This window comes from Pelophylax lessonae (assembly GCF_965119305.1).
Source record: "Pelophylax lessonae genome assembly, chromosome: 7".
NCBI classification, from domain to species: domain Eukaryota; kingdom Metazoa; phylum Chordata; class Amphibia; order Anura; family Ranidae; genus Pelophylax; species Pelophylax lessonae.
The window spans coordinates 69,145,892-69,167,121 of record NC_138774.1 but is presented as its reverse complement, the minus strand read 5'-3'; the positions used below and the strand labels follow the sequence as shown (position 1 = coordinate 69,167,121).

Sequence of the window (21,230 nt, the reverse complement as noted above, 5' to 3'; positions counted from 1 at the left end):
AAATGCCTGCAAGAGAAAAAGACAGCCGCAGAGAAGCCGTATTCCTGAAAATATAAGAAAAATGCTGTTTTTTAGGGGTTCTGGACATGCTACAGAGCTGAAACTTGACAGGTACACTTTTGTGACCCCCCAGACACTAAATACAAAAAATGACATGCCTGCCTAAAAAAATGCCCGATAAATGCCTGCAAGAGAAAAAGCCAGCCGCAGAGAAGCCGTATTCCTGAAAATATAAGAAAAATGCTGTTTTTTTAGGGGTTCTGGACATGCTACAGAGCTGAAACTTGACAGGTACACTTTTGTGACCCACCAGACACTAAATACAAAAAATGACATGCCTGCCTAAAAAAATGCCCGATAAATGCCTGCAAGAGAAAAAGCCAGCCGCAGAGAAGCCGTATTCCTGAAAATATAAGAAAAATGCTGTTTTTTAGGGGTTCTGGACATGCTACAGAGCTGAAACTTGACAGGTACACTTTTTAGACCCCCCAGACACTAAATACAAAAAATGACATGCCTGCCTAAAAAAATGCCCGCTAAATGCCTGCAAGAGAAAAAGCCAGCCGCAGAGAAGCCATATTCCTGAAAATATAAGAAAAATGCTGTTTTTTAGGGGTTCTGGACATGCTACAGAGCTGAAACTTGACAGGTACACTTTTGTGACCCCCCAGACACTAAATACAAAAAATGACATGCCTGCCTAAAAAAATGCCCGCTAAATGCCTGCAAGAGAAAAAGCCAGCCGCAGAGAAGCCATATTCCTGAAAATATAAGAAAAATGCTGTTTTTTAGGGGTTCTGGACATGCTACAGAGCTGAAAATTGACAGGTACACTTTTTAGACCCCCCAGACACTAAATACAAAAAATGACATGCCTGCCTAAAAAAATGCCCGCTAAATGCCTGCAAGAGTAAAAGCCAGCCGCAGAGAAGCCATATTCCTGAAAATATAAGAAAAATGCTGTTTTTTAGGGGTTCTGGACATGCTACAGAGCTGAAACTTCACAGGTACACTTTTTAGACCCCCCAGATGCTAAATCCAAAGAAATTTTTTATTTTTATTTTTTTTTAATTTTTCCAATAATTGGCTCTCTATCAAAAAATTATAATTTTTAAGAACGTTTTTTTGCGTGATCCCTCTCCGGCATGCCACAGTCCAGGTGTTAGTCCCCTTGAAACAACTTTTCCATCACTATTGTGGCCAGAAAGAGTCCCTGTGTGTTTTAAAATTCGCCTGCCTATTGAAGTCTATGGCGGTTCGCCCGGTTCGCCGGTTCGCAAACATTTGCCGATGTTCGCGTTCGCCGTTCGCGAACCGCGAATTTTAGGTTCGCGACATCACTAATCCTCTGCCGACATTGAGACTGCGATGTACTGTATGTAGATAGAGGCCCACCGTTTCCGAACACACTTAACCAGTCCTGGATTGGCACTGGGGCTATTTCAAGGAAGGCAAATAGGTCTAAAATTGGTCATGCCACCTTAACACAAACGATTTTTTATTTCTCATAATCACTAGGTGGAACGGATAACCCCAATGATATGTAACTTTTATCCTGTGTAATTCTTCTAGTAGAGGTTTCAGCAGGGTTCTCATCTTAAGGGTGTTATAAGAGAGGTCCGGTAAAAAACGGATTTGATTCCCTTCAAAGTCCCATGAGTCCAAGACCGCCTAACAACCTCCTCTTTAAATGAGTAATAATGGATTCTAATTAGAACGTCCCTTGGGCGATCCAGACCACGGGTATGTGGGGTCTTGACCCTATGAACCCTATCTATTTCTATATGTTCTGTGAGTGGGCGTTCCATTACACCATTCATAATCTTCACCGCACATTCTTTGAGTTCAGGGACGGTAACTGACTCCGGCAATCCTCTAAGTCTAACATTATTTCTGCGGTTGCGGTTTTCATTGTCATCTTGCTTAAGTTGTAGGATGAGAATTTGTTTTTGTAACATTTGTTGAGAGTGCTCCAATTCATTAATTCTAACATCAATTTGGGACTGCACCTCCTCCATCTGACCCACCCTGTTGTCCACCTTATCCACTTTAACCTTAATCAAATTAATTTCGTCTTTCAAGTTACTCACGATTGTAGTTGCCATGTCGCTTATGTCCTGTTTCGTAGGAATACGGGACATGAATTCTCTCCACTCTGTGACGGGCAAATATTGGTGCTTTGTGGTTGGTGGTATCTGTATTGCTCCCTGGTCTTCTGGGGCAGGGTCATGAAGGGGAAGATCTTGAACACTAAGAAGAGATTCTCCCAACTGTTCCATATTGGTTTTTGAGGTATTTTTGTGCTGGGGGATGGGGCCCGTGGATACCGCGGTCGGTGGTCGTGTCGTCGCCATCTTAACCGCCACTGCACAGCTCTGTGTGACTGCAGGTCTTCTCAGAAAGTAAGTAGTGATATCCGTTCATTTGCCAATGGCCTCTGCTTCTGTCACACTTTGTACGGCAGGCATATATGCTGCACCTGCAGGTACACAAAGCGCCAACTGGCTAAAAACACCGCTTGCAGGGACCTGGAGAAACTATCCCCGTCTAGCAGACACACGCCGGCACCTCCTCCTCCTCACGGGGCTCCAGGCTGTTGCGCACTAATGGCGCCAAAAGCTCCGATCTCCACGGGCATACACCACGCGCTGACCCCCGGATGTAGCCCGAGCCGCTCCGGGACACCGACAGGTACGTAGCTGTACTGTTCCTTGGAGGGTGCCTGGGAGAGCCACGGGCTCCGGCCCGCTGATCCCGCTAACAGGGGCTGGGAACGCTGGCTGGCGAGGACAGGCTCCGCTTCTACTCACAGAGCTCCATGCTGCTGCGTGCTCACGGCGCCATCCGGGCTTGGTGTTCTTTGACCCTGGTCTGTAAGTAATGTGGAATATAAATCTTGAAAAAAAAAGTGCCCAGCGGGCTTGGCATGGCTTGAGGCGTTTTACTGATCGCAGATACTCTAAGTTCTTATGGTCTGTGTAGATCAGTATCGGGTGGGTGGCTCCTTCCAGCAAATACCTCCATTCCTCCAAAGCAACTTTAATCGCAAGGAGCTCTAGATCTCCCACATCATAATTTCTTTCTGCTGGGGTGAGTTTTCTTGAAAAGAATGCTACAGGATGGACCACATTCTTGAGGCCTTGACGATGTGATAGAACTGCTCCCACAGCGCTTTCTGATGCATCCACCTCCACGGGGTAAGGATGAATCTGGATGACTTAGGACAGGAGCAGTGGTAAAACGTTTCTTTAATGTCTCAAAGGCGGCCTGTGCCTCAGTAGTCCAGCAAAAACAAATACCCTGCTTGGTGAAACATAGTTACATAGTTAGTGAGGTTGAAAAAAGACATCAGTCCATCCAGTTCAACCTATGATGTGTGTGTGTGTTTGCTTTTAACCGTACATTGTATACCCCTGTATGTTGTGGTCCCTAAGGTGCCCGTCTAATAGTTTTTTGAAACTATCAATGCTCCCTGCTGATACGACTGCTTGTGGTAGGAGAGATGATGGCTGAAAAGTTCCTGATGAATTTGCGGTAGAAATTGGCGAATCCTACAAATCGTTGTATCCCTTTCTTGTCCGCGGGAGCTAGCCAGTTAAGGATCGCTGAAACTTTCTGTGGGTCCATCTTGATTCCATCAGTGGAAAGTATTAAGCCCAAAAACTGGATGCTTCGTTGCTCAAAGTCACATTTTTCGGCTTTGGCATAGAGTCCATGCTGGCGCAGCCGACATAGCACATCTTTAACATGTCTACGGTGCACCTCTAGGGAAACAGAAAATATCAGGATGTCATCCAGGTAGACAACGACAAAGATATCAAGGAAGTCCCTAAAAATTTAATTGATGAAGTGCTGGAAAGTAGCTGGTGCGTTGCATAAACCGAAGGGCATAACTAAGTATTCAAAGTGCCCGAATCGAGTTCGGAATGCAGTCTTCCATTCATCCCCTTTCCGGATACGGACCAAGTTGTAGGCCCCTCTCAAGTCCAATTTTGTAAAGACCATGGCAGATTTTAGCCTTTGAAACAGTTCAGGAACTAAGGGAAGAGGATAGCGATTTTTCACTGTAGTCTTGTTTAAGTCGCGGTAATCTATACATGGTCTCAAGGAATGATCTTTTTTCTCCACAAAGAATATACCTGCACCGGCCGGTGAGGTAGAAGGCCGGATAAACCCCTTCTGCAGGTTTTTATCAATGTAGTCCTTCAAGGCCCCTAGTTCCTGTTCGGACAAGGGGAAGATGCGTCCAAAAGGGATTTTGGCTCCAGGAAGCAGCTCGATGGGGCAATCATAGGGTCTGTGTGGAGGAAGAGCATCTGCTCCCCGTTTGCTGAAAACATCTAAGTATTCATGGTAGGGCTTAGGAACCACTTGGCACAATTATGCGTCTGAGTCAACGCACAACAAGGTAGTTGATGATGGAATTGACGCTGTTATGCAATGTTCTTGGCAATATGGTGAAAAAACTGGACATTTCCAGAGTTCCAATCAATCTGAGGGTTGTGTGCCTGTAGCCAGGGTAGGCCCAAGATGACAGGAAATAACGGTGAAGAAATTGCGTCAAGACGCAGTAGTTCCTGATGGTTATTGGAAGTGATGGTCAGGATTGGTGGGGTCTCTTTGGTTACAAGTCCTGATTTAATGCAAGACCCATCAGCCAGGAACACGGTGAGGCCTTGTCCTCTGGTTTGCAGTTGAATATGTTGTTGAGCTGCGAAGGACAGGTCGATGAAACAGCTACAAGCTCCTCAATAATAGCGGTCATGGACACAGTCCTTCCAGGAAGCCGGAAAGAGATGGGCAGAGCTATGTGAGCTGAGCTGGCAGGTAACGGTGACTGGTTAACTGAAGAAACAGAGAGACACTTACGCCGCTTAGCTGGGCAGGTGCGCACATAGTGACTGGCTTCTCCGCAGTACAAGCAAAGGTTATTTACACGTCGGCGTTGACGTTCTTCTGGAGTCAATGAAGGGCGGATCAGACCTGATTGCATGGGTTCAGGTGATTCTGGAGCAGGTGGAGCAGAATTTCCAAAGACCGGGTTGGAAGGGACAGAATTCCTATGTAACATCCATTCCGGGCAGAACTGTTGTGTAGATCTTTCAGATCTGCGTTCACGTAAGCGGCGATCAATCTGAATTGAAAGAGTGATTAACCCTTCCAGGGAGCTTGGCACTCCAACCCGACCCGGGCAAGCTCATCCTTAAGACTTTCTGAGAGACCCAAACGAAACTTGTGACGCAGGGCTGCATCGTTCCAAGCGGTATCTGCGCTCCAGTGTCGAAAGTCAGTGACGTAGTATTCAACTGCTCTGCGGTCTTGCTGGAGAGCATGTAGAGCTGCCTCAGCGGTGGTGGTCCGCTGTGGGTCATCATATAGCCGTGACATGGCGTCAAAGAATAATTGCATGGTATTGAGTTGTGCATTATTCTCTTCTAACAACTGGTGGGCCCAAGACTGTGGTTCATCTTGAAGCAGAGAGATGATGAATCCTACCTTAGTGGATTCCAGGGAAAAAGTCAGTGGCTGCAGAGCAAAGTAAAGTTGACATGCATTTCGGAACGCTCTAAACTTACTCCGGTCATCGGAAAACCTCTCAGGGGTTGGTACTTGAGGTTCAGGGGATAACATCATTACCGTAGGATTGGTTACAATCCCAGCTTGAATAGCAGATGTGGCAGAGGTGGGAACTGAGGCAGGGATAGTTGTTGGTGTAGTCCAGGACAGAACACGTTCCTCCAGATGAACATATCCTTCCTGTAGCGTCTTAACTGCTTGAGAAAGCGCAGCGAGGTGCTGACAGATTTCATCCACTGGAGACGGTCCTCTTGCAGGCTCAGTCATGTACCAGGAGAGCAGCAATGCAGGATCAACAGGCAGGAGCGAAATCCAGAAGACAAGCCAGGGTCAGGGTAGGAAGCAGACAAGCACAGGTTAGAGACAACAAGCCGGATCAAGATCAGAGGTCACACAGAGTCAGGAACAGTACACAGGAAGCTGCAGACCAAACAGCAATAAATCCATGCAGAGAGTCAGTTTAAATAGCCAGCTTGGCCCCATCTAATGGCGGGAAGTTCTAACTAACTTATGGACTTCTCTGACATAATTTTTGGAGCCTATACAGGCCGACACTTACTTCTGTATACTGTGAATGCCTTATGTACCTTCAGCCACAGAATACTACGTTCTTAGCTGTCAGGTAAACCCATATGGGCTAATTTTTGGGGCCTATACAGGCCGACACTTACTTCTGTATTCTGTGAATGCCTAATGTACCTCTAGCCATCAAATACACTACGTTCTTTGCTGTCAGTTAAACCCATGTGAGCTAATTTTTGGGGCCTGGAATGGCCGACACTTACTTCTTTATCCTGTGAATGCCTAATTTTTCAGACTGGAAATGAAAAACAAAGGGTCTGTAAAGGCTCCGCCAAATTGTGGAATGGATGCGGACCCATTTTACAGATGTGTGAATGGACCCTATATGTATTAGACATGTATTTACTGGCTGCTGTCAGTTCTGGCTTATTTATGAAAAAAAAAATATTTATATTTTTTTGCTGTAAAAAAAAAAAGAATTTAGGGCAACTTTTCCAATTGCAATACTTTTGTTATGACATTGTCCATGTACTGGGACTATTTATGCACAGCTAGTATGTCTTTTGTGGCTGCAAATATGACCTAAAGGTTTTTAAAGTTGGCCTCCCATTAAAGTCAATGGGGTCCGCCGCGAACTCGCTGTTCGCAGACTTTTGAGAAAATTTGCGGCTGATGTTCGCGAACCTCCCCGGCCAATGTTCGTCCATCTCTATTTAGCTAACCCTGGACTGGCCCCAACCCATTTCTTCTATCCATTATTCTATATAGACTATTGTGTAGGGTGTATCTTGAATATGCCTGTCAATAAGATGGACATCCCCCCTAAAAATTCTCAAGACTTTGGCGTGGATGTGTGGGAGACGACCATAATAACTAAATGAGACTTGTGATATAAAATGTTTTATTACTGATAAAAGTTACAAAAGGCATCTATGTTCTTTGTTTTTGTTCTTTTTGTTTTTGTTTTTTTTTTGACAGTATGTTAGTCTGTAACTTCAGTAGAGACTTTATTACCAAATGTACTACATCTCATGATGCTGCCCTTAATGTAACAGATGATTGTTTCACTATATATACAAATTACATGACATAGACATGGTTCGGGATGAAAGCTGTAAACAGTGTTGTGTGATTGGTTTGTATGTGTTAACAACATGAAATGTTTAATAAAAATATCTGATTTAAAAAAAATATATGAGGGGGGCACAGGGTTTCCAGACCCTTTCAAATATCACTGTGGTCCACATGAATAGAGTCCTTGATTAGATTACACATGCTGCTTTCAAACCGTGGGTTGTTCTGGAGCAAAATATGGTCTCACTTCTGTTATAAACTCTGCCCAGACAATACTCAATGCTTCCACTGCATTCCAACTCCACCTCTTGATAGGCAATACACTTACAGTGATTCCAAAACTGGGTTGCGTTCCTTCTGCTTTCTCTGGTCCATCAGGTATGTCACTGGTTATTGGTTCTATGGGTTTCCCTACTGGTGCCTTCAATCTATGCTTCAGGCCTTATCTTGCTGCTAACCAATTTTGACTTAAAAACTATGGCTGCGGGTAGGAGAAAATCTATTATAGAAATGTAATCTATAGTAACCCCTCTATTACCATACTGCTAGACTCTCCAAATCACTTTCATACTCCTACTGTTACTTTGGAGTCATGCTCCCTTTTTGAGACCTACTATGTGGATGTCTCTTCCTTTTGACATGGCTTGTGTACCTCCTATTACCTCCTTTCTTGTCCATGTGCAGAGTATGAATCTGATCTCAGTCTCACCTTAACGGATGAACAAAGGGATCATATCCTATTTTTTACAAATTAGTGGGCCACTTCAAAGAGGATCCAGGAGGCTGGGCTTCCATACACCTCAGCAGTGCCACAGGCTGATCGCCTCCATGCCACGCCGGATTGATGCAGTAATTCATGCAAAAGGAGCCCTGACCAAGTATTGAGTGCATACTATAATGTACATGGACATACTTTTCAGTAAGCCAACCTTTCTGTTTTAAAAAAAACTTTTTTTATTGGTCTTATGTAATATTCTAAATTTCTGAGACACTGAATTTTTGGTTTTCACTAGCTGTAAGCCATAATCATCAAAGTTAAAAGAAATAAATGCTTGAAATATATCACACTGTGTGTAACGCATCTATATAAAATTAAAGTGTTTCACTTTTTGAATTGAATTACTGAAATTAATTAACTTTTTGATGATATTCTAACTTTATGCAATGTACCTGTATATGCTGCAGAAGATTACACAGAAGTCAGATTAGGGTGAAAATTAGGGATTTTCCTAGCTTTAGCATTGTTGTTTTGTTTACTGAGCCCACTGAACATTTTTACTTTTTACCTGGAAATGCTTAAAAATATTTATCCTTTATCTTTCAACAAATGCATGGTAACATTTTATTTTTCCAAGAAAATTCTGCCTATAGCATGGTTTAAAAACAATGCCTATGTTTGTGACAGAGAGAGTGACTCCTATTGAGCCAGCTTTAAAATGCAGCAGAATAGCTTAACTTGGGAAAAGCCCTATAGATTTAAAATCTTTTTTGTGTGATATCACCTTTGGGTGCTCATTCAAGTTAGTAGGCTTTGCTGCGTGTGACAAAACACACGCAAACGACTTCCACTGTATGAACATCACTGATCTCATTTAAATGAAAAAATACAGATGGGACATGTTACATTTTTTTACTCTCTTAACTTTTTGTGTTCTTCAGAGAGGATCCATAAAGAGATTGACAATGTAATAGGCAGCGATCGCTGTCCATCAGTGGAGGACAAGAGTAAGATGCCATATACAGATGCCGTCCTTCATGAGATCCAGAGATTTGCAGATATTGTACCAGCAGGAGTACCCCATGCAGCCAGCGAAGACACGTCCTTTAGAGGATATCACATTCCGAAGGTGCTCTTCTCAGAGTTTCAAGATGGTTTGGGATGTCTCTGTGTTTTGTCTGTGTATCTAGTACCTGATTCCATCAGACCCACTGTAAGTCTGATAGTGAAGTATCTCCCTTAGAAACGGTAGGTCGAGAGGTACAATATCTTCCTACCCTCACATAAGTCATTCCAGTGCCAGGATCCACTGTGACACTTAGCCAGCACTAACAATAATGTATACAAAACTATTATCCTTTTCTTTGTTGCATACTAAAGCGAAGGATCATCTGTATTTACAATAGTCAGTGCCTCTGCACACCAGAGGCACTTGTCATCACCTTCTTGCTATTTAGAAACTAGCTAGTTTTTGCAAGTAGTATATGAAGGTAAATTGGTTGTAGTATTGTTCCTTATGAAGCTAGAATCTTATAAGAGAAGGGAATGTACTTCATCCATTTTAGGAAAATAATGTCACAAGGGCAAGGATTTTGGCACCTTCACCCTATGCAAGGCTAGAACTTTTGTCTCCCATGTTTTGGTTGTTACTGGTTAGGAATAGAGGGAAATCTTCCAATGGGAACATTTGTTCTAAATAAACCAGCTAAGAGAGGATTTCTCTTAATTTGGAAAGATCTTGACTCACTTTTTGTTGTGTCTCAAGGCAGAATTTTGGGGAAATCTGCCAATGGAATCCAGACTAGAGATGTCCTGAACTATTCGCCGGCGAACATCGCTTGTTCGCGTTCTCCTCGGCGGGCGAACATATGCGATGTTCGGTCCGACCCCTATACATCATCATTGAGCAAACTTTGACCCTGTACCTCACAGTCAGCAGACACATTCCAGCCAATCAGCATACCCTCCCTCCCAGACCCTCCCACCTCCTAGAAAAAAGCAAGAACAGCATCCATCTTAGATTCATTCTGAAGCTGCAGAGTTATGCTGGCCATACACGTATAGATTTTCGTCTGGAAATTTTCGTTTCAAGAAAATTCGTTTGATTTTCTAATCGTTAGTGGGGTTAAATCGATGTCCTTTTTCGACTGCAGCAACGGGAAAATTCGTAGGGGCGGAAGGGAAAACTTTTCTCGATCAACGAATTTTCGGGCAGTGTATGTGGTAATCGTTCAGAAATTACATTCATTTTAAAATTAAATGTTAAAAGCAAAAGACAATTTTCGAACGACATTCGTCTATTCAAAGAATGTTCAAAGAATGTTCAAAGAATATTCCCGTCCAAAAATCAATACGTGTATGGCTAGCATTAGTTAGAGCAGGGAGAGTGCTGCTGCTGCTGAATTAATAGGGAAATCATTAGCTAGGCCAGTGTTCTGTGTCCACTCCTGCTGTAAGGACAGCATCCTGACAGCACCCCAAAAAAGCCCTTTTTAGGGCTGGTATATCAGTCTGCTTTTATTTATTTTTATATATATATATACAGACTGTACTGTGTGCAAACCACTCATATCTGGTGGCACAGTACCTTGCAGATAAAAAAGTCATTTAATTTTTACCCTTTAATATAATTGCAGTTGCCTGCCAGTGTGTGTCAGGCCCACTGACTGAACTGTGCCCACTGCCAGTGCCCACCACTCATATAGGGTGGCACAGCACCTTGCAGATAAAAAATTCATTTAATTTTTCCTCTGTTATATAATTGCAGTTGCCTGCCAATGAGTGTCAGGTCCACAGACTGTACTGTGCCCACTGCCCACCACTCATTTAGGGTGGCACAGCACCTTGCAGATAAAAAAGTAATTTCATTTTTTTCTCTGTAATATAATTGCAGTTGCCTGCCAATGAGTGTCAGGTCCACAGACTGTACTGTGCCCACTGACCACCACTCATATAGGGTGGCACAGAACCTTGCAGATAAAACATTCATTTAATTTTTCCTCTGTAATATAATTGCAGTTGCCTGCCAGTGAGTGTCAGGCCCACAGACTGCACTGTGCCCACTGTCCACCACTCATATAGGGTGGCACAGCACCTTGCAGATAAAAAAATAATTGAATTTTACCTCTGTAATATATTTGCAGTTGCCTGCCAGTAAGTGTCAGTTCCACAGACCGTACTGTGCCCACAGCCCACCACTCATATAGGGTGGCACAGCACCTTGCAGATAAAAAAGTAATTTAATTTTTCCTCTGTAATATAATTGCAGTTGCCTGCCAGTGAGTGTCAGGCCCACAGACTGTACTGTGCCCACTGCAAATGGACTGTTTGCGGTTGTTTGCGGTGCGTTAAACGGGGAGTTTGGTCTGTCAGAGTTTGGTCTGTCACTGTGAAGCGGGCGTAACCCTTACACTACTTGATCGATAGAACATCATACCTGATCGTATTCACACACTGGATGATTTAAAGCACGTTATTCCAAACAATTTAGGAATGTTAGGCGATTTATGCCCTTTATGGATTAAAACCCGACTCTGCGTCAACTACGTAATTTTCCATGGGAGTTTTGCCATGGATCCCCCTCCGGCATGCCACAGTCCAGGTGTTAGTCCCCTTGAAACAACTTTTCCATCACTATTGTGACCAGAAAGAGTCCCTGTGGGTTTTAAAATTCGCCTGCCTATTGAAGTCTATGGCGGTTCGCCTGGTTCGCCCGTTCGCGAACATTTGTGGAAGTTCGCGTTCGCCGTTCGCGAACATAAAATTTTATGTTCGCGACATCTCTAATCCAGACAAACATTTAACAGGTAAATAAACCATTCCTTGCTCCAAAAAAGGTTTTGGCTTTGGATAAACTTTAAATTTATGATTCTTGCTGGATCCTACCAGGTAACCAAAACCAATTAAGTAATTGTAAATTGTAGGTTTAAAATTCACCTTTTCCAAAATATAGTCTAGGCAGTAAAGGGACCTCAGTGGGTAAAAGTGATGAGCCGAACACCCCCCCGGTTCAGTTCGCACCAGAACACCGAGAACAGAGGAAAAGTTTGCTCGAACAAACAAACCCCATTGAAGTCTATAGCACTTGAACCTCAAAAATCAAACAGCCTCATTTTGAAGGCTTAAATGCAAGTTTTGCCCCAAATAAGTGTATGGGGGCTCAGGTACTGACCTGGGGAACATGTAGCAATGAAAAACAATCGTTTTTAAAGGAGCAGTGATTTACTGATTTTAATGAGGCTTAAAGTGAAAGTATCAATAGATCAGCCAGTGTGGTATATACATCTATAAATATATATATATATATATATATATATATATATATATATATATATAGATGTATATATACCACACTGGCTGATCTATTGATACATAAAATGCACAATCCACAAACTACCTGCCTAATCTCACTCCTATCACATCCTCTAACACACTACAACGGCTGCCGTGTAAGCAGCAGCCTTATATAGTGTGGGGCGTGGACTTAGCCCCTGAACCATGATTGGCTAAAGGCACCAACAGAACATTGTGCTGTGATTGGCCAAAGCATACAGGTCAAGGTGCATGCTTTGGCCAATCACAAGCATTGCATTATGGCGGGCAAATTTCCCGTGAACGACCAAGTTTGTTTGTTGTTCTACGAATGAACTAACACCAACTTACCTTCGACTCGAACTTGAAGCTAATCCCTAATAGACAACTACTTAATAGACACTGAGAATGTGGTTTGGATTACTTCAAATGGGACAGTAATATTTATCAACAATATCCCTCAAGAAATATATGAAGATTTAATTCCACTTTACACTGTGAGACCTGTAGCCTGTTGTAGACCGTTGCCATGAAATCTGTGACTCCTAAATAATCAAAGCATTGCTTAGAGGTGGATTCCATGTACTTCAATGTAGGAGACTGACAGTCTGCTACTGGGGTCTGCTATTGTCTGTTTAATAAGGTGTTCTGTGTTTATACTTAGGATAATGTGTAATGCATATTGTTTTAACCTTGTTGCCGGCCAGTCTGGTCATCAAGTGTTGAGTTAATTAGCATGTTAATTGTCTGGGTGTGGATACCTATTCACCTATTGTTTCTATCCAGATGGCTAGTTAATTAGCTCAGGTTAATTATATTTCTGTGTAAAGTTTGTTCTGTTAGGGTAATCTGATCAGGAGGGGGGTGTCATCCAGTGTGTGGTATATATTCTGTGTGTTTGTTCAGTAAACAGTTCCAGATCTTATACAAGCTATTCTCAGCTAGTCTTTTATAAAGCGGCGATAATATCTGATATATATGTTTAAGACTGTCACAATTGTCATACCTGGATGCCTGACCAAAAACTCCCAGTGAGCAATCCTCAGCCTTGCTGCTAGGACACAAAAACCCTTGGTTGGGGATTGCTGAGTGATTTTGACCAGGCTTTCAGAGGAGCCTAATGGGCCTACAGGTATCACAATAAACCTAATGAACGTTCTACAAAGTTGCACAGTTTTTCTACTAGGGCCCTTTGACTTTGTATGCTATTTTAAGGTGAACTTAGCCTCTAAACCTGAGCTCCAGGTTTCCTGTGACTTTAAATAGTTTGTTTGGAACAAGTTGGTCCACACAAACTATTTCCTTCACTAAGTGCTGCACTGGCTCTAAGCACTGTGGTCTCTGTTTATGAAACTGAGATGAGCAGTGATCCTGCTGATCGCAGCTCATCTTGGATCATTATCGGTTTATGAAAAAGAGATGATCAGGGGAGAACTGAGAGGGGAAGAAGGAAGACAGAATCAGGGGAGAACTGAGGGGGAAGAAGGAAGATTATTGACATCCTTCTTTCTCGATCAGACCCCCCAACACTGTAAACATGTCCCACTGCCATATTTATATATATATATATATATATATATATATATATATATATATATATATATATATATATATAATGTATGTGTCTGTGTATACAGAGTATATATATATATATATATACATACACAGTATCTCACAAAAGTCAGTACACCCCTCACATTTTTGTAAATTTTTTATTATATCTTTTCATGTGACAACACTGAAGAAATTACACTTTGCTACAATGCAAAGTAGTAAGTGTACAGCTTGTGTAACAGTGTACATTTGCTGTCCCCTCAAAATAACTCAACACACAGCCATTAATGTCTAAACTGCTGGGAACAAAAGTGAGTACACCCCTAAGTGGAAATGTCCAAATTGGGCTCAAAGTGTCAATATTTTGTGTGGCCACCATTATTTTCCAGCACTGCCTTAACCCTCTTGGGCATGGAGTTCACCGGAGCTTCACAGGTTGCCACTGGAATCATCCTCCACAATGACATCACAGAGCTGGTGGATGTTAGAGACCTTGTGCTCCTCCACCTTCTGTTTGAGGATGCCCCACAGATGCTCAATAGGGTTTAGGTCTGGAGACATGCTTGGCCAGTCCATCACCTGTACCCTCAGCTTCTTTAGCAAAGCAGTGGTTGTCTTGGAGGTGTGTTTTTGGGTCATTATCATGTTGGAATACTGCCCTACGGCCCAGGCTCCGAAGGGAATCATGCTCTGCTTCAGTATGTCACAGTACATGTTGGCATTCATGGTTCCCTCAATGAACTGTAGCTCCCCAGTGCCAGCAGCACTCATGCAGCCCCAGATCATGACACTCTCACCACCATGCTTGACTGTAGGCAAGACACACTCTTTTTTGTGCTCCTCACCTGATTGCCGTCACACACGCTTGACAACATCTGAACCAATTAAGTTTATGTTGGTCTCGTTAGACCACAGAACATGGTTCCAGTAATCCATGTCCTTAGTCTGCTTGTCTTCAGCAAACTGTTTGCGGGCTTTCTTGTGCATCATCTTTAGAAGAGGCTTCCTTCTGGGACGACAGCCATGTAGACCAACTTGATGCAGTGTGCAGCGTATCGTCTGAGCACTGACAGGCTGACCCCCCACCCTTTCAACCTCTGCAGCAATGCTGGCAGCACTCATATGTCTATTTCCCAAAGACAACTTCTGGATATGACGCTGAGCACATGCACTCAACCGCTTTGGTCGACCATGGCAAGGCCTGTTCTGAGTGGAACCTGTCCTGTTAAACCACTGTATGGTCTTGGCCACAATGCTTCAGCTTAGTTTCAGGGTCTTGACAATCTTCTTATAGCCTAGGCCTTCTTCATGTAGAGCAACATTTTTTTTTCCCAGCTCCTCAGAGAGTTCTTTGCCATGAGGTGCCATGTTGAACTTCAAGTGACCAGTATAAGAGAGTGAGAGCGATAACACCAAATTTAACACACCTGCTCCCCATTCACACCTGAGACCTTGTAAACACTAATAAGTCACATGACATGGGGAGGGAAAATGGCTAATTGGGCCCACTTTGGACATTTTCATATAGGGGTGTATTCACTTCTGTTGCCAGCGGTTCAGACATTAATGGCTACGTGAAAATGTCATATCCTAAACTATAGTCTGTATCCTTCCAGGCCTTCTATCACTCCCTTCATTTTAAGGCTTCCTTAATGCTTGCCTATATCTGTTTCCAGGTAACTAATTCGCTTTTTAAAACATTTTAGGGAACTATGGTTTTTCCAGTCTTAACTTCTGTCTTGAAGGATCCCAAACAGTTCAAAAACCCTGAAAAATTTGACCCTGGACATTTCCTTAATGAGAATGGAACTTTTAGGAAGAGTGATGCCTTCTTGCCATTTTCTGCAGGTACTATGTTTTAGTTACTTACAAGTATAGCTAATCATTTTTTAAATATGCAGAGGATTTTAAATTTAAACCATGGTGTTTCAGAACATTAACTTATTACACAAAGCTTACACATCAGGATTAGGGATGAGCTTGTATTCCTCCCCAAACTCCATAATTAGCTGTTAAGGACCAATTATCTGTGGCCGGGAGATTCCCTACCCTGCAGCTGCATGTACAAACCCAATTCCAAAAAAGTTGGGGCACTGTACAAATTGTGAGTGAAAAAGGAATGGAATCATTTACAAATCTCATAAACTTATATTTTATTCACAATATAATATAGATAACATATCAAATGTTGAAAGTGAGACTTTTTGAAATGTCATGCCAAATATTGGCTCATTTTGGATTTTATGAGAGCTACACATTCCAAAAAAGTTGGACAGGTAGCAATAGGAGGCCGGAAAAGTTAAATGTACATATAAGGAATAGCTGGAAATTTGCAACTTATTAGGTCAATTGGCAACATGATTGGCAGTGTCTCTCAGAAGTCAAGATGGGCAGAGGATCACCAATTCCTCCAAATATCAGAAAGGAGTTTCTCAGAGAAAAATTGCAAAGAGTTTGAAGTTATCATCATCTACAGCAGTGGCAGCCCGTGCATAGGGGGCGCCAGGGCGCCGCCCCCCTACCCCTAAAAAAAACGAAAAAAAAAACAAAAAAAAAACGAACAAATAAAGTTGTATGAAAAAAAAATTTGGGTTCGCCGGCCTGAACCCAAGGAACTGGTGGCTGGGGGGGGTGGGGTTACGTCCCAGAAGAGGCGCCGATTGGCTGCCTTCTGGGGGGTAGGGGGGTATCCTGGGCGCAAGTCTTTGCGGTTGGACACCCCCACTTTCTGATATCCTGGCTGTGATTGGTCCAGTCTACAGCCTGGACCAATCATCATCCAGGATATCGCTGACGTCGCAATGGGGGCGGTGCCGGTGTGTGCGTCAGTCACTCACCGTCACCGCCGCTCAGAGAAAAGGAGAGGCCGCCCGCCGGTTCCCGCCGCCGAGACGAGGGAGGAGGACCCGCCGCAGAAGAGTAGGAAGAAGCTGAGCCGCGCCGCCGCCAGGTAAGTTTGAACGGAGCAGGCAGCCCGCCGGTTCCCGCCGCCGAGACGAGGGAGAAGGACCCGCCGCAGAACCGAGACGAGGGAGAAGGACCCGCCGCAGAAGAGGAAGAAGCTGAGCCGCCCCGCTGCCAGGTAAGTTTGAATGGAGCACGCACGCTGGCACTCTGCATCGATTGGGGGACAATGCTGGCACTCTGCAATCATTGGGGTACAATGCTGACACTCTGCAATCATTGGGGTACAATGCTGGCACTCTGCAACGATTGGGGTACAATGCTGACACTCTGCAATCATTGGGGTACAATGCTGTGGCGCTCTGCAATCATTGGGGGACAATGCTGGCGCTCTGCAATCATTGGGGGACAATGCTGGCACTCTGCAATCATTGGGGGACAATGTTGGCACTCTGCAATCATTGGGGTACAATGCTGTGGCGCTCTGCAATCATTGGGGGACAATGCTGTGGGCGCTCTGCAATCATTGGGGGACAATGCTGGCACTCTGCAAACATTGTGGGCCAATGCTGGCGCTCTGCAATCATTGGGGGACAATGCTGGCACTCTGCAATCATTGAGGGACAAAGCTGTGGCACTCTGCAATCATTGGGGGACAATGCTGTGGCGCTCTGCAATCATTGGGGGACAATGCTGTGGCGCTCTGCAATCATTGGGGGACAATGCTGTGGCGCTCTGCAATCATTGGGGGACAATGCTGTGGCGCTCTGCAATCATTGGGGACAATGCTGTGGCGCTCTGCAATCATTGGGGGACAATGCTGTGGCGCTCTGAAATCATTGGGGGACAATGCTGTGGCGCTCTGCAATCATTGGGGACAATGCTGTGGCGCTCTGCAATCATTGGGGGACAATGCTGTGGCGCTCTGCAATCATTGGGGGACAGTGCTGTGGCGCTCTGCAATCATTGGGGGACAATGCTGTGGCGCTCTGCAATCATTGGGGACAATGCTGTGGCGCTCTGCAATCATTGGGAGACAATGCTGTGGCGCTCTGCAATCATTGGGGGACAATGCTGTGGTGCTCTGCAATCATTGGGGGACAATGCTGTGGCGCTCTGCAATCATTGGGGGACAATGCTGTGGCGCTCTGCAATCATTGGGAGACAATGCTGTGGCGCTCTGCAATCATTGGGGGACAATGCTGTGGCGCTCTGCAATCATTGGGGGACAATGCTGTGGCGCTCTGCAATCATTGGGGGACAATGCTGTGGCGCTCTGCAATCATTGGGGTACAATGCTGTGGCGCTCTGCAATCATTGGGGGACAATGCTGGCGCTCTGCAATCATTGGGGGACAATGCTGGCACTCTGCAATCATTGGGGGACAATGTTGGCACTCTGCAATCATTGGGGTACAATGCTGTGGCGCTCTGCAATCATTGGGGGACAATGCTGTGGGCCCTCTGCAATCATTGGGGGACAATGCTGGCACTCTGCAAACATTGTGGGCCAATGCTGGCGCTCTGCAATCATTGGGGGACAATGCTGGCACTCTGCAATCATTGAGGGACAAAGCTGTGGCACTCTGCAATCATTGGGGGACAATGCTGTGGCGCTCTGCAATCATTGGGGGACAATGCTGTGGCGCTCTGCAATCATTGGGGGACAATGCTGTGGCGCTCTGCAATCATTGGGGGACAATGCTGTGGCGCTCTGCAATCATTGGGGACAATGCTGTGGCGCTCTGCAATCATTGGGGGACAATGCTGTGGCGCTCTGCAATCATTGGGGGACAATGCTGTGGCGCTCTGCAATCATTGGGGACAATGCTGTGGCGCTCTGCAATCATTGGGGGACAATGCTGTGGCGCTCTGCAATCATTGGGGGACAATGCTGTGGCGCATTGCAATCATTGGGGGACAGTGCTGTGGCGCTCTGCAATCATTGGGGGACAATGCTGTGGCGCTCTGCAATCATTGGGGACAATGCTGTGGTGCTCTGCAATCATTGGGAGACAATGCTGTGGCGCTCTGCAATCATTGGGGGACAATGCTGTGGCGCTCTGCAATCATTGGGGGACAATGCTGTGGCGCTCTGCAATCATTGGGGGACAATGCTGTGGCGCTCTGCAATCATTGGGGGACAATGCTGTGGCGCTCTGCAATCATTGGGGGACAATGCTGTGGCGCTCTGCAATCATTGGGGGACAATGCTGTGGCGCTCTGCAATCATTGGGGTACAATGCTGTGGCACACTCTGCAATCATTGGGGACAATGCTGTGGCGCTCTGCAGTGATTGGGGACAATGCTGTGGCGCTCTGCAGTGATTGGGGACAATGCTGTGGCGCTCTGCATTGAAAGGGGCTCGCACGCTGAACTCTGCATTGATGGGGGCACGGAACAGTTGCATTGAAGGGGGCACGCATGCTGAACTCTGCACAGTGTTTATTGCATTGAAGGGGGCACAGCACAGTTGCATTGAAGGGGGCATGCACGCTGAACTCTGCATTGTTGGGGCACAGTACAAAGTTCATTGCATTGAAGGGGGCACAGTGTTTATTGCATTGAAGGGGGCACAGCACAGTGTTTATTGCATTGAAGGGGGCACAGCACAGTGTTTATTGCATTGAAGGGGGCACAGCACAGTATTCATTGCATTGTGGGGGCACAGCACAGTGTTCATTGCATTGAAGGGGGCACAGCACAGTGTTTATTGCATTGAAGGGGGCACAGCACAGTGTTTATTGCATTGAAGGGGGCACAGCACAGTGTTTATTGCATTGAAGGGGGCACAGCACAGTGTTTATTGCATTGAAGGGGGCATGCACGCTGAACTCTGCATTGTTGGGGCACAGCACAGTGTTCATTGCATTGAAGGGGGCATAGCACAGTGTTCATTGCATTGAAGGGGGCACAGAACAGTGTTTATTGCATTGAAGGGGGCACAGCACAGTGTTTATTGCATTGAAGGGGGCACAGCACATTGTTCATTGCATTGAAGGGGGCACAGCACAGTTGCATTGAAGGGGGCATGCACGCTGAACTCTGCATTGTGAGGGCACAGCACAGTATTTATTGCATTGAAGGGGGCATAGCACAGTGTTCATTGCATTGAAGGGGGCATAGCACAGTGTTCATTGCATTGAAGGGGGCACAGCACAATGTTCATTGCATTGAAGGGGGCACGCACGCTGAACTCTGCATTGAACGGGGCATGTACACTGGTCTCTGCATTGAAAGGGGGCATGTACGCTGGTCACTGCATTGAAAGGGGGCATATACCATCTCCTGTACCATGACCTGTGACATGCCTATACCATACCTGTGCCATGCCTATACCATCACCTGTGCCATGCCTGTACCATCACCTATGCCATGCCTATACCATCACCTGTGCCATGCCTGTACCATGACTTCAAAGTCACGCAATTTTTTACTGCGTTTTTTGACGTGAAGCAATACCTATTACATTTTTATTTTTGCGCCCCCCCAAAAATTTTGAGCACCAGCCGCCACTGATCTACAGTGCATAATATCATCCAAAGATTCAGAGAATCTGGAACAATCTCTGTGCGTAAGGGTCAAGGCCGGAAAACCATACTGGATGTCTGTGATTTTCGGGCCTTTAGACGGCACTGCATCACATACAGGAATGCTACTGTAATGGAAATCACAACATGGGCTCAGGAATACTTCCAGAAAACATTGTCGGTGAACACAATCCACCGTGCCATTTGCCGTTGCCGACTAAAATTCTATAGTCAAAAAAAGAAGCCATATCTAAACATGATCCAGAAGCGCAGGCGTTTTCTCTGGGCCAAGGCTCATTTAAAATGGAGTGTGGCAAAGTGGAAAACTGTTCTGTGGTCAGACAAATCAAAATTTGAAGTTCTTTTTGGAAAACTGGGATGCCATGTCATCCGGACTAAAGAGGACAAGGACAACCCAAGTTGTTATTAGCGCTCAGTTTAGAAGTCTGCATCTCTGATGGTATGGGGTTGCATGAATGCGTGTGGCATGGGCAGCTTACACATCTGGAAAGGCACCATCGATGTTGAAAGGTATATCCAAGTTCTAGAACAACATATGCTCCCATCCAGACGTCGTCTCTTTCAGGGAAGACCTTGCATTTTCCAACATGACAATACCAGACCACATAATGCATCAATTACAACATCATGGCTGCGTAGAAGAAGGATCCGGGTGTTGAAATGGCCAGCCTGCAGTCCAGATCTTTCACGCATAGAAAACATTTGGCGCATCATAAAGAGGAAGATGCGACAAAGAAGACCTAAGGCAGTTGAGCAAATAGAAGCCTGTATTAGACAAGAATGAGACAAAATTCCTATTGTTAAACTTGAGCAACTTTTTAAAAAGAAGAGGGGATGCCCCACAGTGGTAAACATGGCCTTGTCCCAACTTTTTTGAGATGTGTTGATGCCATGAAATTTAAAATTAACTTATTTTTCCCTTAAAATTATACATTTTCTTAGTTTAAACATTTGATATGTCATCTATGTTGAATTCTGAATAAAAAATATTGAAATTTGAAACTTCCATGTCATTGCAT

General features: G+C 44.7%; 1 protein-coding gene across 1 annotated transcript in view; it reads left to right on the top strand.

The window, feature by feature from the left end:
* LOC309559467 (cytochrome P450 2G1-like) overlaps positions 1-21,230 on the top strand; it is a 110,724-nt gene that overhangs the window by 83,245 nt on the left and 6,249 nt on the right. Inside the window, exons 7-8 of the mRNA XM_082262739.1 lie at positions 8,833-9,020; positions 15,463-15,604. Of these exons, the coding sequence (XP_082118865.1) occupies positions 8,833-9,020; positions 15,463-15,604 (330 nt within the window). The remainder of the gene's footprint in view (positions 1-8,832; positions 9,021-15,462; positions 15,605-21,230) is intronic.